At 46.1% G+C, this 13,178-nt stretch overlaps 1 protein-coding gene across 1 annotated transcript in view; it reads right to left on the bottom strand.

Annotated features, from left to right (window-relative positions):
• Positions 1 to 13,178, bottom strand: part of reln (reelin) — a 307,273-nt gene that overhangs the window by 40,074 nt on the left and 254,021 nt on the right. The window contains exons 47-48 of the mRNA XM_059987188.1: positions 9,303 to 9,443; positions 2,454 to 2,631 (exon numbers count right to left, since the gene is read on the bottom strand). Of these exons, the coding sequence (XP_059843171.1) occupies positions 2,454 to 2,631; positions 9,303 to 9,443 (319 nt within the window). The remainder of the gene's footprint in view (positions 1 to 2,453; positions 2,632 to 9,302; positions 9,444 to 13,178) is intronic.

Below are 13,178 nucleotides of genomic sequence, written 5' to 3'. Positions count from 1 at the left end.
AGTTGAAAGGATTTACAGATGATGTGAAAGCAAAATTGCCCTTGCATTACTCCAGTAACATATCACGTTTTTCTTGAGAAAATGTATTTTAAAAAATGAGGGCCCGAGAGAATGCCAGCTCATGATCATGGACCAAGGAAATTAAAAACAAAAGAACCAGGAGCAAGCTGATTTATAATCTCCTCTGGCAATACACACAAAATGCATGGGGAACCCAGCAGGTCAGGCAGCATCTACAGAAGTGAATAAGCAGTCAACATTTTGGGCCAAGACCCTTCTTCAAGACTGAAAAGGAAGGAGGAAGACACCAGAATTAAGAGACTGGGGGAGGTAAAGGAGGATAGCAGGAGGGTTGGAAAGATTAAGGGCTGGAGAAGAAGGAATCTGATAGGAGAGGAGAGTGGTCCATGGGAGAAAAGGACGGAGGGTAGTGTGTTCAGTGGGATAAGGTTTGAGGAGCAGAGAGGAGTTCTGAAGTTGAATCAGTTGTTGTTTCGTTGGCAATTTGAGATGAAAGGATCCAGAGTAGGCAGGGGACCAGAGTGAGGAGTCCAAGAAGAGGAAGAAGGTTGGAGATTGGAGAAAGGGTTGACTAGTGCAGGGTGTGGAATTCCTGCCAAAGAAGTGTGCTTGGAGATGGAAGCGATGGAAGAAGAGCTTGGCGTCATGGTGGGCCCAGAATTCACTGAGGTGCGGGTGAAGGGGACCACAGGTAAGGCCCTTTCTCCCACACTCCACTCTACTCTCCTATCAGATTCCTTCCTCTCCAGCCCTTTATCTTTCCTACTCACCTGGCTGCTCCTATCACCTTCCAGCAATCCTCCTTCCCTTACCCCACTTTTTTATTCTGGTGTTTTCCCCCTTTTCCTTTTCAGCCCTGAAGAAGGGTCTCGGCCTGTAATGTTGACTGTTCATTCATTTCTATAGATGCTGCCTGACCTGCTGAGTTCCTCCAGCATCTTGTGCGCTTTGCTTCGGAATTCCAGAATATGGAGACTTTTCTGTGTCTATAATCAGCTTCTTTTGGTGAATGGTGAACAGACAACTGGAAGGTTTGAATTACGAGTTTAGATTGGAGAGGCTGGAAATGTAACCCTGGACTGAAGGAGCCCTATGAGTGACCTTACAGAGGTTTATGAAATTACGGGGGGAATAGACAGGGTAGATCATCAGTTTTTTTTTCAAAAGTAGAGGAATCAAAAACTAGAGTTTAAGATGGGGGGCGGGGTAGTTAAAGGGAATCTGAGGGGCAAGTTTTTCACACAATGGGTGGTGGCTATATGGAATGAGCTGCAGTGGGGTGTTGAGAACGAGGTGCAAAGTTTCAGGGCAAGGGGTCACCCTTTTTAAGGCAGTGACAATGATCTTCCCTCAGAGGCTCTCCGAAATTCTCTACCTAGAGTCCTGTGGAGGCGATGCTTCAATACGTGCAACAAGGGTCTGGCAGATATTTAAGCTATAGGGGAGCCTTGAGTATGGTGAGGGAGCAAATTAAAGGTGCTGAGGGCAAGTGTAGTTCAGCAATGGTCTCAGAGATCCATAGAGTTTTACAGCACGGGAACAGACCCTTCATCTGTGACAATTTTAACAATTAAAACATTTGGCCAGGTACATGGATAGGAAGGGTTTAGAGGGATATGGACAGGTACATGGATAGGAAGGGTTTAGAGGGATACGGACAGGTACATGGATAGGAAGGGTTTAGAGGGATATGGACAGGTACATGGATAGGAAGGGTTTAGAGGGATGTGGACAGGTACATGGATAGGAAGGGTTTAGAGGGATGTGGACAGGTACATGGATAGGAAGGGTTTAGAGGGATACGGACAGGTACATGGATAGGAAGGGTTTAGAGGGATGTGTGCCAAACACAGACCAATGGGATCAACATGTTGGTTGGCACAGGTGAGTGGGGCTGAGGGGCCAGATACCAGTATTCGCAGTTCAGTACTCTGGGTAGAGATTTCCAGAGACCCTCTGACGGATGAACTTCATTTCTTCCTCAAGTGGGTGACCCTTTTCTCTGAAACTATGCACCTTGCTCACGGAATCCCACTAAAGGAACCACGCCGACAGGCAGTTCATTTCAAATAGCCACCACCCACTGTGTGAAAAACCTGGACCTCAGGACCCCCTTAAATTCCTCCCCCCCATCCCCCCATCTTAAACGTTAGTTTTAGATTTCCCTACCCTTGGAAAGAAAGACTGTGACCAGAATCTGGTTGTGTACTTGAAGGGTGGTGACCTGCCAGGATGTGGATCAAATGCTGGAACGTGGCATTACATTGGGCAGCTCTTGTTCAAACAGCACAGATACGAAAGGCAGAATGGCCTTCTGTGCTGCAAATTTTCTGTAATTCTATATCTGAACCCAATTTCTTATAATCAGACATCTCAAGCAGACTCACACACCGATACGCTTGCTAGCATCTGAACCTGAAGATCACACTCACTCCGCTAAAGTGAAGAGCCATGCCAGAGGCCACGACGCCACAGATGGTGGTGAGTTTGCCACCATTTACGGTCAGCCAGTTGTTGCTGGAGGGGGATCTGTTGAAGTTGTCCTTGAGCTGCCGGGGGAGACTTGTCTTCGGTTCATCACAGTATGTGCCAGACCACTCCTCGTCGCAGCTGGGATCAAGGAAAAGCCAACGCAAGGGTTATATTCATAATGACAAAAGGAGTAGAGAGATGACTGCAGACTATGAAAGCATACCACATTTGCAAGAGGAAAGCCTACATCCGTAAGCACGGATATTGTAGGCCATTACTCTGCGATGGTGGTTGTATCCAACTCAAAATCACCACTTGCCTCTCAGCATTTTAGAACATAAAGGATAGGCCTCAGCTCCAGGCCACAATGCCGCATTACTGATGCCAACATGTCAATTTTTCTGTTTCAATTCTTGCATCAACTAATATACCTCTCCCATCTTCGTCTTTTCTCCTTTGCATTCCAGATTCCAGTGGCTCTCAATTATTGAAATATTTATTTGTAAGGTAATATCAGATTAGCATTCAATAGTGGACAAGGCAGATTGGTCACTTCCTGTCAAGGCCGGAATGGGATATTTACCAAAGTGTCTTTGACATTCTGCATTGAGCTCTATTACCCTGAGTGAACAGGAACCGATTTAAACTTCATTCAGGAATTAAGCAAAACAGGAAAGATGTAAATAAGGATGAAAGAGTACAGAGAAAATTTACAAGGATGTTGCAGGGTCAGGAGGACATGAGTTATAACGAATAGGTTAGCACTTCACTCCTTGCAATGTGGAAGATTGAAAGGAGATTTGATAGACATATAGAAAGTTATGAGGGGTAAATGCAACCAGGTTTTCTGCACTGAGGTTGGGTGGGACTACAACCAGAGGTCATAGGCTAAGAGTGAAAGGTGAATAGTTTAAGGGGAACATCAGGGGAAACTTCTTCACTCGGAGGGTGGTGAGAGTGTGGAATGAGTTGCCAGCACAAGTGGTGCATGCGAGCTCAAGTTAAATGTTTAAGAGCAGTTCAGACAGGTACATGGATGGTAGAGATATGGAGGGCTATGGTCCCGGTGCAGGTCAATGGGAATAGACAGCTTAAATGGTTCGGCATGGACTAGATGGGCTGAAGGGCCTGTTTCTGAGCTGTACTTAACCATGACTCTGACAAACACAAGAGATTCTGCAGACATGGGAATTCTTGAGCAATGCACACTAAATGCTGGAAGAATTCAGCACGTCAGGCAGCATCTATGGAGGGGAATACACACTCAAAGTTTTGGGTCGAGACTCTTCACCAGGACTGGAAAAGAAGTGGGCAGAAGCCAGAATAAGGTGATGAGGGGAGGGGAGGGAAAGGAGCGTAAGCTGGTAGGTGATAGGTGAGAGTAGATGAGGGGGAAGGTGAGTGGGTGGGGGAGGGGGAAATAAAGTAAGGAACTGGTAGTGATAGGTGGAGAGGTCAGTGTACCTTGGAAGAAAGGAAAAGAGAAGGGAAGTGATGGGTGGGAGAGGAGAAGAGAAGGGAAGTGATGGGTGGGAGAGGAGAAGAGAAGGGAAGTGATGGGTGGGAGAGGAGAAGAGAAGGGAAGTGATGGGCGGGAGAGGAGAAGAGAAGGGAAGTGATGGGCGGGAGAGGAGAAGAGAAGGGAAGTGATGGGCGGGAGAGGAGAAGAGAAGGGAAGTGATGGGCGGGAGAGGAGAAGAGAAGGGAAGTGATGGGCGGGAGAGGAGAAGAGAAGGGAAGTGATGGGCGGGAGAGGAGAAGAGAAGGGAAGTGATGGGCGGGAGAGGAGAAGAGAAGGGAAGTGATGGGCGGGAGAGGAGAAGAGAAGGGAAGTGATGGGCGGGAGAGGAGAAGAGAAGGGAAGTGATGGGCGGGAGAGGAGAAGAGAAGGGAAGTGATGGGTGGGAGAGGAGAAGAGAAGGGAAGTGATGGGCGGGAGAGGAGAAGAGAAGGGAAGTGATGGGCGGGAGAGGAGAAGAGAAGGGAAGTGATGGGCGGGAGAGGAGAAGAGAAGGGAAGTGATGGGCGGGAGAGGAGAAGAGAAGGGTAGCCAGAATGAGAAATGGAAAAAATGAAGGGGAGAGGGACATGATAAGGAAATCAATGTTCCTCCATCAGGTTGGAAGTTATCCAGGGTGGAGGTGTAGTACTTGTCATGGAGAGAGTGATCCCTGTTGAAAGCAGGGAGAGGGCAAGATGTGCTTAGCGGTAGGGTCCCATTGGAGATGGCAAAGGTTATGGGAATGATGTGCTGGATACAAAAGCTCATGGGGTGGTAGGTGAGGTCAAAGCTAACACTATCCCTGTTATGACAGTGGGAGGATGAGGTGAGAGCACAGGTGGGAGATGGAGGAGATGGGGAATAGGGCTGCAGCGATCGTGGTGGAAGGGACACACTGAAAAAGGAGGACATTTCAGAGGTTCTAGAATTGAAAACCCCATCCCGAGGACAGATGTGGCAGAGACTGAAGAACTGAGAGAAGGGAATAACAGTTTTACCAATGACAGGGTAGGAAGAGGTGTAATCCAGATAACTGTGAGTCATTCGGTTTGTACAAGATGTCAGTAGATAGTCAGTCTCAAGAGATTGAGACAGAGAAGTTGAGAAAGGGGAGAGAAGTGTCAGAAATGGGTCATGTCGATTTGAGGGCAGGGTGAAAGTTGGAGGCAAGGTTGATGAGCTTGGCATGAGTGCAGGAAGCAATCTTTGCTAATCCTCAGCTTGTACAGAAATGAAAAAGTACTTGATGTAAAATGGGGGAGAAAAGTCTCATTGGGCTTCCCTTTACCAAAGTTCCAGAACGGTGGTGGGGTGGAACTGGGGTTAGCAATTGTAGTTGTTTGCAATCCAGGACATTCTATCACACGACCTCTTGTCATCCCACCAGCCCATCTTCATACTGTTAGTCACCTGATTTGTCCATTACGGCACACTTTCCTTTCTCTTCAGGTAGAAAAGGTTAAGCAAATGTATTCCCCTTAAAAAGCTTTAAAATTAATAAACATATTTTAAGAAACACTAACTCAGCTCATTTAATCGAATGCCCCGTGAACTTCATCCCAGGTTACTCATTAATTCCCAGAGACGCCAAGGAGTTTTGGGCACTGTCTGTAATTATGGCACTGAGGAAAATGTTCAAGCATTTTGTTGGGAGACCGAGAGACACTAGGCTTGATGAAAGGAGAGATCTACTGCTGTGATACTGAATGAAGTTATTTGGAGGTGAAAAATACACAGCCACAACAGGAAACTTGAGTACTGAAAAAATCTTGTTTCGGTGAAGAAGCTGCAACCTTCCTAGGTATCTGTTGCAAGTTTTAAGTGACTGAAGATGGCCCTTGGCCAATTGTTTCAGGGACCACTAGGTTTCTGATGTAGAATGGTGGCAGCCTTCAACCCCACAGTCCTCTGTAAGGAGTATGTATGTATGTCCTTCCTGTGGAGTGCATTGGTTTTCTCCGGGTGCTCCGGTTTCTTCCCACAGACCAAAGACGTACAAGTTGGTAGGTTAATCAGTCGCTGTAAATTGTCCCGTGATCAGGTTAGGGTGAAATTGGGGATTGCTGGGCAGTGTGACTCATAGGGCAGGAAGGGCCTGTTCCAAGCTGCATCTCTAAATAAGTAAATAAATCATATATACAGGTTATTGTTTAACCCTGTGCAGGGTCTCTGAAGGTTGGAGCCACAGTCCCGTTATTCCTCTACGCTTCCAGCACCACTACTCCTCAATCCATGGCTTTTACGTTTACCACTCTAACACCAAAACAAAGGAACTCAGAAACAGCTTGCCGAAAAAACAATATCAGCATCCCTATTATCCCAGTGGTCACATACAGCCATGATAATCCCAGTAATTAATTAGTCTTCAATAGGCCCTCTCAAGGTGTAGGGCCAAGCCCAGTAGTGGAGGACTTCATAAACCACTGATCTAAAACCATCTTCTCTTTCCAAATGCTCTATACTTTTGTCATGGGCTGAATTACTCCTGTGGTAGTACATCTAGCAGAAATCTACCTTGTTACCTTGCGCTAATTCTTCATAGCTTAATTTGCTCTCTTATAGGGCAGGATCTCTGTCTCCACTGTTCCTGATAACAGTTTGGCACTAACACTATCTCAGGAGTACAGCTGGTCAAGTGGAGAGCATGTCAGTGAGGAAATGGAGATGAAGACCGTTACTCTATCCTACATCTTAAAGTGGTCATGCAAAGGCAGAGGAATAGACCAGTAAAAAGTGTCCTAAACTGGGAGAAAGCCATTCCCAGTTACATGTGGTAGATTGGGAGCATCTACTTGCAGGTGGGTCTACATCTTCACGCCGAAAAGCACTCAATGGAGAAACAGCAAGAGTTCAAGTCTAACAAGATCCCGTCAGGATGAAAGCCAGTGATAACAAGTGGTGGGAACCTTGTATGCTGAGGGATATTGAAGGCTGGAGAAAAGGAAAACAGGGAGTGCACACAAAATGCTGGATGAGCTCAGCAGGCCAGGCAGTGTCTGTGGGGAAAAAAGTACAGTCGACATTTTGGGCCAAGACCCTTCAGCAGGAAGGTCCTGCCAAAGGGTCTTGGCCCAAAACATCGACTATTTGCTCTTTTCCTGCCTTGGCTGGGGAGTTCCTCCAGCATTTTGTGCGTGTTACTCGGATTTCCAGCATCTACAGATTTTCTCCTGTTTGTGGCAGGGAGCATATGGTAGGATCAGCAGTGGGAGGCCCATTGAGAATTAAAATGTGTAGGGAGGCACTTAAAAAGGAAATTAGGAAAGTTAAGATCACTGGCAGACAGGATTAAGGTAAATCCAAAGACATTCTATAAGTATATTCAGGGTAAAAGCTTGGGTCAACATGGGCAATCAGTGTATCGATGATGACCCCAATGAACACTTGCCATTGGTATTCATAAAGGAAACAGATGTTGTAGCTTGATAATTCAGTGAGGTGAGGGCATTCACCATGGAGCACTGAGGAACAGAGGGCCCCTGGATTCTAAATCCATCGACTTGAAGGTGACAAAAAGTTAGGTAACATGGTTGGGAAGGAATGTGGGATGTTGGTCTTCATTAGTCAGGGCATCAAATATTATTTACCTTGGTCAGGCCTCTGTTGGTGATTTGTGTATAGTACTGGCCACCGTACTGCAGGGAGAATGTGATCGTGCTAAAGGGGATTCACCAGAATGTTGCCTGCGATGGAACAGTTCAGTTATGAGGAGAGATGGGGAAACATTCTCCCCAGGAACATGAAATTATGAGGGGTAAAATCCGGTGGTGTGGTGGCATCCGTACTGGACTTTGAAGCGAGTAGCCCCAGGGTTGAATCTGGCCGGCTCCTTGCACGCTTTCCGTCTGTGCTGGGTTGAGCGTTGAGCTCGTAAGAAGTGCTAAAAGAAACGGCAAGCCAGAAGGGGCGGAATGGATCAGAAGCAACAAGGATGGGGTGCACTGCAGGAAACGTTTCCCCCTACATGAGGAAGATAAAACAAGAGGACATAAACTTAGGGCGTGAGGGAGAGATTTAAAGGGGAAATGGGGAAGGGTCCTGGGATGCACAGCTTGAGAGAGCTGGAGCGGAGTCACTGATACATGAGCACCTGACTCACCTAGACACAGAAGGGTACAGATAGGATCATTACAGATCAACAGGGACAAACTGGGCCTGTTTCCAAGCTCTGTTCTGTGACTCATTGCCAAGCCCCTTTAGAATCCAAATACTAGCAATCATACTACACTTTACCACTGAGATCAAACGTAACCGACAGTAAGGTCATTGCTCCTCATAATCCAAAACACTCCCTCCTTCATTTCCTTATTTATCGATCTCTTCTTTATCTTTTCCACACCAGAAAGTCCTTTTAAGGTGGTGGAGGTGACCATAACTCCACACAGATTACCGCAGTATTGAATGCATTCCAGCAGTGTGTTGTCATCAAACATGATTAAGTTAATTTATCGATGGATTGCTTTCATTTTCTGGGCACGTTCTTTAACTTGTTTTAGCACTGTTCCTTGCTAGGTTTTTTATTGCATTAATTTTACCTGACACTTGTCTCCTCATGTGTTTAAAGCATTTTATAGCTTATCTTATCTGCTCACATCTGACCTTGTTACTGATACCGCATTTAATAACATCTATTCCCTGTACTTCTGAATGGGCGTTTTCTAGGTAATGGTTCAAAGTTCAAAGTACGTTTATTATCTAACTTGTTTACCATATACAACCTTGAGATACGTCTTCTTGCAGGCAGCCACAAAACCAAGAAACAGTATAGAATCCATGAAGAACCCCAGATCACTAAGACGGCCATACATTTGGTGTGCAAAAAATGGTGCAAAAGAGAATAAACAAATAACAGACAGAACATGAAGCGCAGAGTCCCTGAAGCGACTCCAGAGTTACAGGGCCAGTTTAGCACTGAGGTGAGTATGACGGGGAGTAGTGACTGGTTAATGAAAATGCAAATTTACACATATTTGTAATTATGTGTATAAATATATATACCTTTGGAGGGTTACCAAAGGAGCAAGTGGAGGGGCAGAATCAAAAAGTTCAAGAAAAGCAGTTTGAACCTGTTGAAGACTGTGGTGAACTACATATACCTGTCTGGACACGCCCCTCTGCTGACTGCTCCGTGGCTCCTCCCACAGACCCCAGTATAAAAGCGATTAGAGACACTGTTCCTCCCTCAGTCTCCAGGATGTTGTGTGGTGGTCTCTTGCTGCTAACCATGGTCTCTTGCAGCTAATAGAAGCCTATTGTTCGCCTCCCGTCTCCGAGAGTTATTGATGGTGCATCAAAGACATTCACTTACATGCAGGAATCGTGTGAGCACCGCCCATGACCGTTACACATGTCCAGGCAGCTGTCCCCGATGTAAACGTTATCGATGGCCCACGTCTGCTGCTTCTCAAAGGGTGCCGGCTGATACCAACGGAAACGAGTGGCCTGGGACCTTGAAGGGAGAACAGATTCAAATAAGATCTTCAGTTCACTTACTTTATGCTTAAATTTTGGATAATCACTCTACCAAGCTGAGCAGGCAGGTCTACATGGCTAGACCACAAGCACGGCGCAGTGGATACAGTGATCGTTACAATTCACTTGCACCTCTGGCTGTTGGTTTCTGTCATTAATTTGTTTGTTTGTATTTTTAGCTGGATGGCAGCTGAAGGTGCAGCAGAAAATCCCACCACTGCCCTGTGGATGCTGATGGTAGGCGTGTGTGGATGAGGGCTGAATAGTGATTGATAAGGGATGGTAATGATAGCATGCTCCATTGGCTCTGCTGGGGCACCAAAACCTGCCAATAACTCCGAAAGACAGGAGATGCTGGAATCTGGTTCTTCAGTGGGTCAGATGGTATTTGTGGGTGTAAAGGAATTGTTCAAACCCGTCATCAGTCCCAATTCCTTGCTTCCCCTAAACCAGAGGGTCGACAATCTTTACCACTGAAAGAGCCGTTTCCCACAGAAAAGAAAATACTGGGAGCCACAAAACCCGTTTGACATTTAAAATGAAATAACACTGCATACAATGGTTTTTTTGCCTTTATGCTATGTATAAACAAACTATAATGTGTTGCATTTATGAAATTGATGAGCTCCTGCAGAGAAAACGAAATTACATTTCTGCATGCAACAAAAACATTTTGAACTCCGAAAAAAAGACGTTGGGTTGAAGGTTACTCCATAGGTAGCCTACCTTGGATCGAAGAATTAAAAGAAATCGCGCACTGGCGGGTGTCAGGCATTGTGGTGACGTATATTAATAGCGATAAAAAACACGTTGTAGCGGTGTAGCGCTACACGCAGCGCTAAAATAACAACACTGCAGTCAAAGATAACTTTATTCGAACTAAACAGCCTTGCTTTAAAGTCTCCCTCAACCCGGCCCCCGTGGGCGCGGATGCTCCAAAAGACACGTACTCACAAACCCCCGTAGGCTATCTCCCTTAGCCGGAACGGTGGCTAATTGTGAGCCTGTTCGGATGTGCCAGGAAATGGGGTCGCCACAACGTTTTATTTAGATTGTACAAGATCACCATAATCTTCAAATTTCGAATTACATTTCAAAAACTAACAACCACGGGGAGCCACAGCACAGAGATGAAAGAGTCACATGCGGCTCCGGAGCCGCGGGTTGCCGACCCCTGCCCTAAACGCTAGTCAAGTTCCTCCAGCAGACTGCTTGTACCAGTAGTTCTCATATACACTACTCAGCAAATATCTATTTAAATGAATGTAAAATGCTGTGAAATGTTGAGTTTTATCAATAAATATCGCAAACTAAACTACGTAGCTAGTACTTCACACAGTGGAGGTCAAAACGGACATTACTAAATAATAAAGATGGATATTACAGAACAATAAATGGATCTTGCATCCATTATCAAGGATCCCCACCACCCAGGACACACCCTCTTCTCATTACGACAATTCAGGGAGAAGGTGCAGGAACCTGAAGACACACAATCAGTGTTTTAGGAAGTTTCTTCTCAACTACCCACCCCCCCCCCCCATCAAATTTCAGTACGGTTTATGAACACACAGACGCTACCTTACGACATTGCTCAGTTTTTGCACTAGATTTTAAAAAATATTTCTTATTGTAACTTGTACTACTTTTTTTTGCATTGTACTGTACTGTTGCTGCAAAACAACAAATTTCACGACATGTGTCGGTGACAATATACCTGTCTCTGACCCCTACTTCAGATGCCGCGCGACAGAATGTGTGTGAATATTCGCTCTGTTGGATTTTAAAGTATCAAATTTGCAAACCACATGAGTTTTGAACTTAATGTAGTTGTTCCGTACCGTCGGTTCTGAATGGAATTCAAGAGCCCACTGGGCCAGTAAACATGGTGGGGCCGTCCAGATGAAGCGCAACAAAGGACTGGACTTGCTTGCTGGGGTAGGCCAGTTCCTCCAGGAAAGTCGTCTTCGACACATCAAAGCAGCCGCACAGATTTTCTAGCAGATTCACCTGGTGGCAAAACTAGGAGGTCCTGCTTGTGAGAAAAACATTCTCTAGGCCCCAGTGAAGCTGGCTTATATTTCTGCTCCCTGGTGCCTGGCCGCATCTCAAGGCAAGTGAGGGGGCAGTGGGAAATTCGGTGGTTGCAGGTTAGTTTTTACTCTGTTTTATCCCTGTTGATCAGGAGATAGTGTGGGCCTGGAAGCACTTTGTAAAATTGAGCTGAAGACAGTATATCTAACACCCACTACACTTGTATTTTGATTTCTGGACTTTCTCCACACAAATCGGACCAATTATCTGCAACCTCAGATCTTTATTTTATTATCTATTGATGCACCATCAATAACTCTCTCTGAGACGTAAAGGTGAGATATCGGCTTTTATTGACTGGAAGAAGGAACAAGCAGTGGTTGACCACCATACTACATCCTGGAGACTGAGAGGCCAGGCTCAGACCTCAATCGCCTTTATACCGGGGTCTGTGGGAGGAGCCACAGGCGTGTCCAGACAGGTACATGTAGTTCACCACATCTATAAAGACACGTCAGCAAAGGATGTGAATTGAAGGGCCCAGCTGTGCTGCCTGAGTTTTAGAAATCACTTGTAGTTGTTCATAACATTAATAATGTTGCAGCATCTACACTTATGACCCTGGTCTCACAGTACCAGGGGCCTTGCATGATATGCAGCTCATTTAGTAAGAATGATCGAGCGAGGTGGGGGTGGGGGAACTTACTGAAAATACACTGTACTTGAAACATGGGACTTTCCCCTTGTACAACCACAGTATAAACCTTTTAGGGGCCATACCCTGCAGTCATCTTAAGGGCAACATGCCAGCCACAAACACACCAGAAATTGTGAATGTGGAATATTTTGACACTGACATACACAAAATGCTGGAGGAACTCAGCAGGTCAGGCAGCATCTATGGAAATGAATAAACAGTCACGTTTCAGGCCAAGACTGGAAAGGATGGGGGGGGGGGGGAGATGCCAGAAAAAAGGTAGGAGGAGGAGGAAGAAAACAAGTTAGGTGAGAGGTGAAGCCAGGTGGGGGGGGGGAGGGATAAAGTATGAAACTTGGAGGTGATAGATGGAAAAGGTAAAGGACTGGAGAAGAAGGAATCTGATACAAGAGGAGAGCGGACCATGGGAGGAAGGCAAGAAGAGGGAGGACGGGAAGGAAGAGGGGCATGAGGTGGGGGGGGGTGATAGACAGGTGAGAAGAGGTAAGAGGCTAGAGTGGGGAATTGAAGAGGAGGGAAGGGGGAAAATTGATGTTCATGTCATCAGGTTGGAGGCTACCTAGGCAGAGGAGTTGCTCCTCCAACCTGAGAATGGCCACATCATGACAAAAGAGGAGGTCATGGACCAGCATATCAGAAAGGAAATGGGAATAGGAATTAAAATGGCTGTCCACTGGGAAATCTCACTTTAGAGTGGAGGTGGTTGATAAAGTGGGCCCCTAATCTATGCCGGGTCTCTCCAATGTAGAGGAGGCTGCATCAGAAGCATGGGATACAGCAGACAATCCCAACAGATTCACAGGTGAATTGTCGCCTCACCTGGAAGGACTGTTTGGGGCCCTGAATGGAGGTGAGGGAGGAGGTGAACGGGCAGGAGTAGCACTTTGGCCACCTGCAGGGGTAATTGCTAGGAGGGACCATTGGACAGGGAAATCATGGAGGGAGTGTTCCCTGTGAAAA

The sequence above is a fragment of the Hypanus sabinus genome, chromosome 13, assembly GCF_030144855.1.
Source record: "Hypanus sabinus isolate sHypSab1 chromosome 13, sHypSab1.hap1, whole genome shotgun sequence".
Lineage (NCBI taxonomy): Eukaryota > Metazoa > Chordata > Chondrichthyes > Myliobatiformes > Dasyatidae > Hypanus > Hypanus sabinus.
This window is presented reverse-complemented; position numbering and strand designations above follow the sequence as displayed.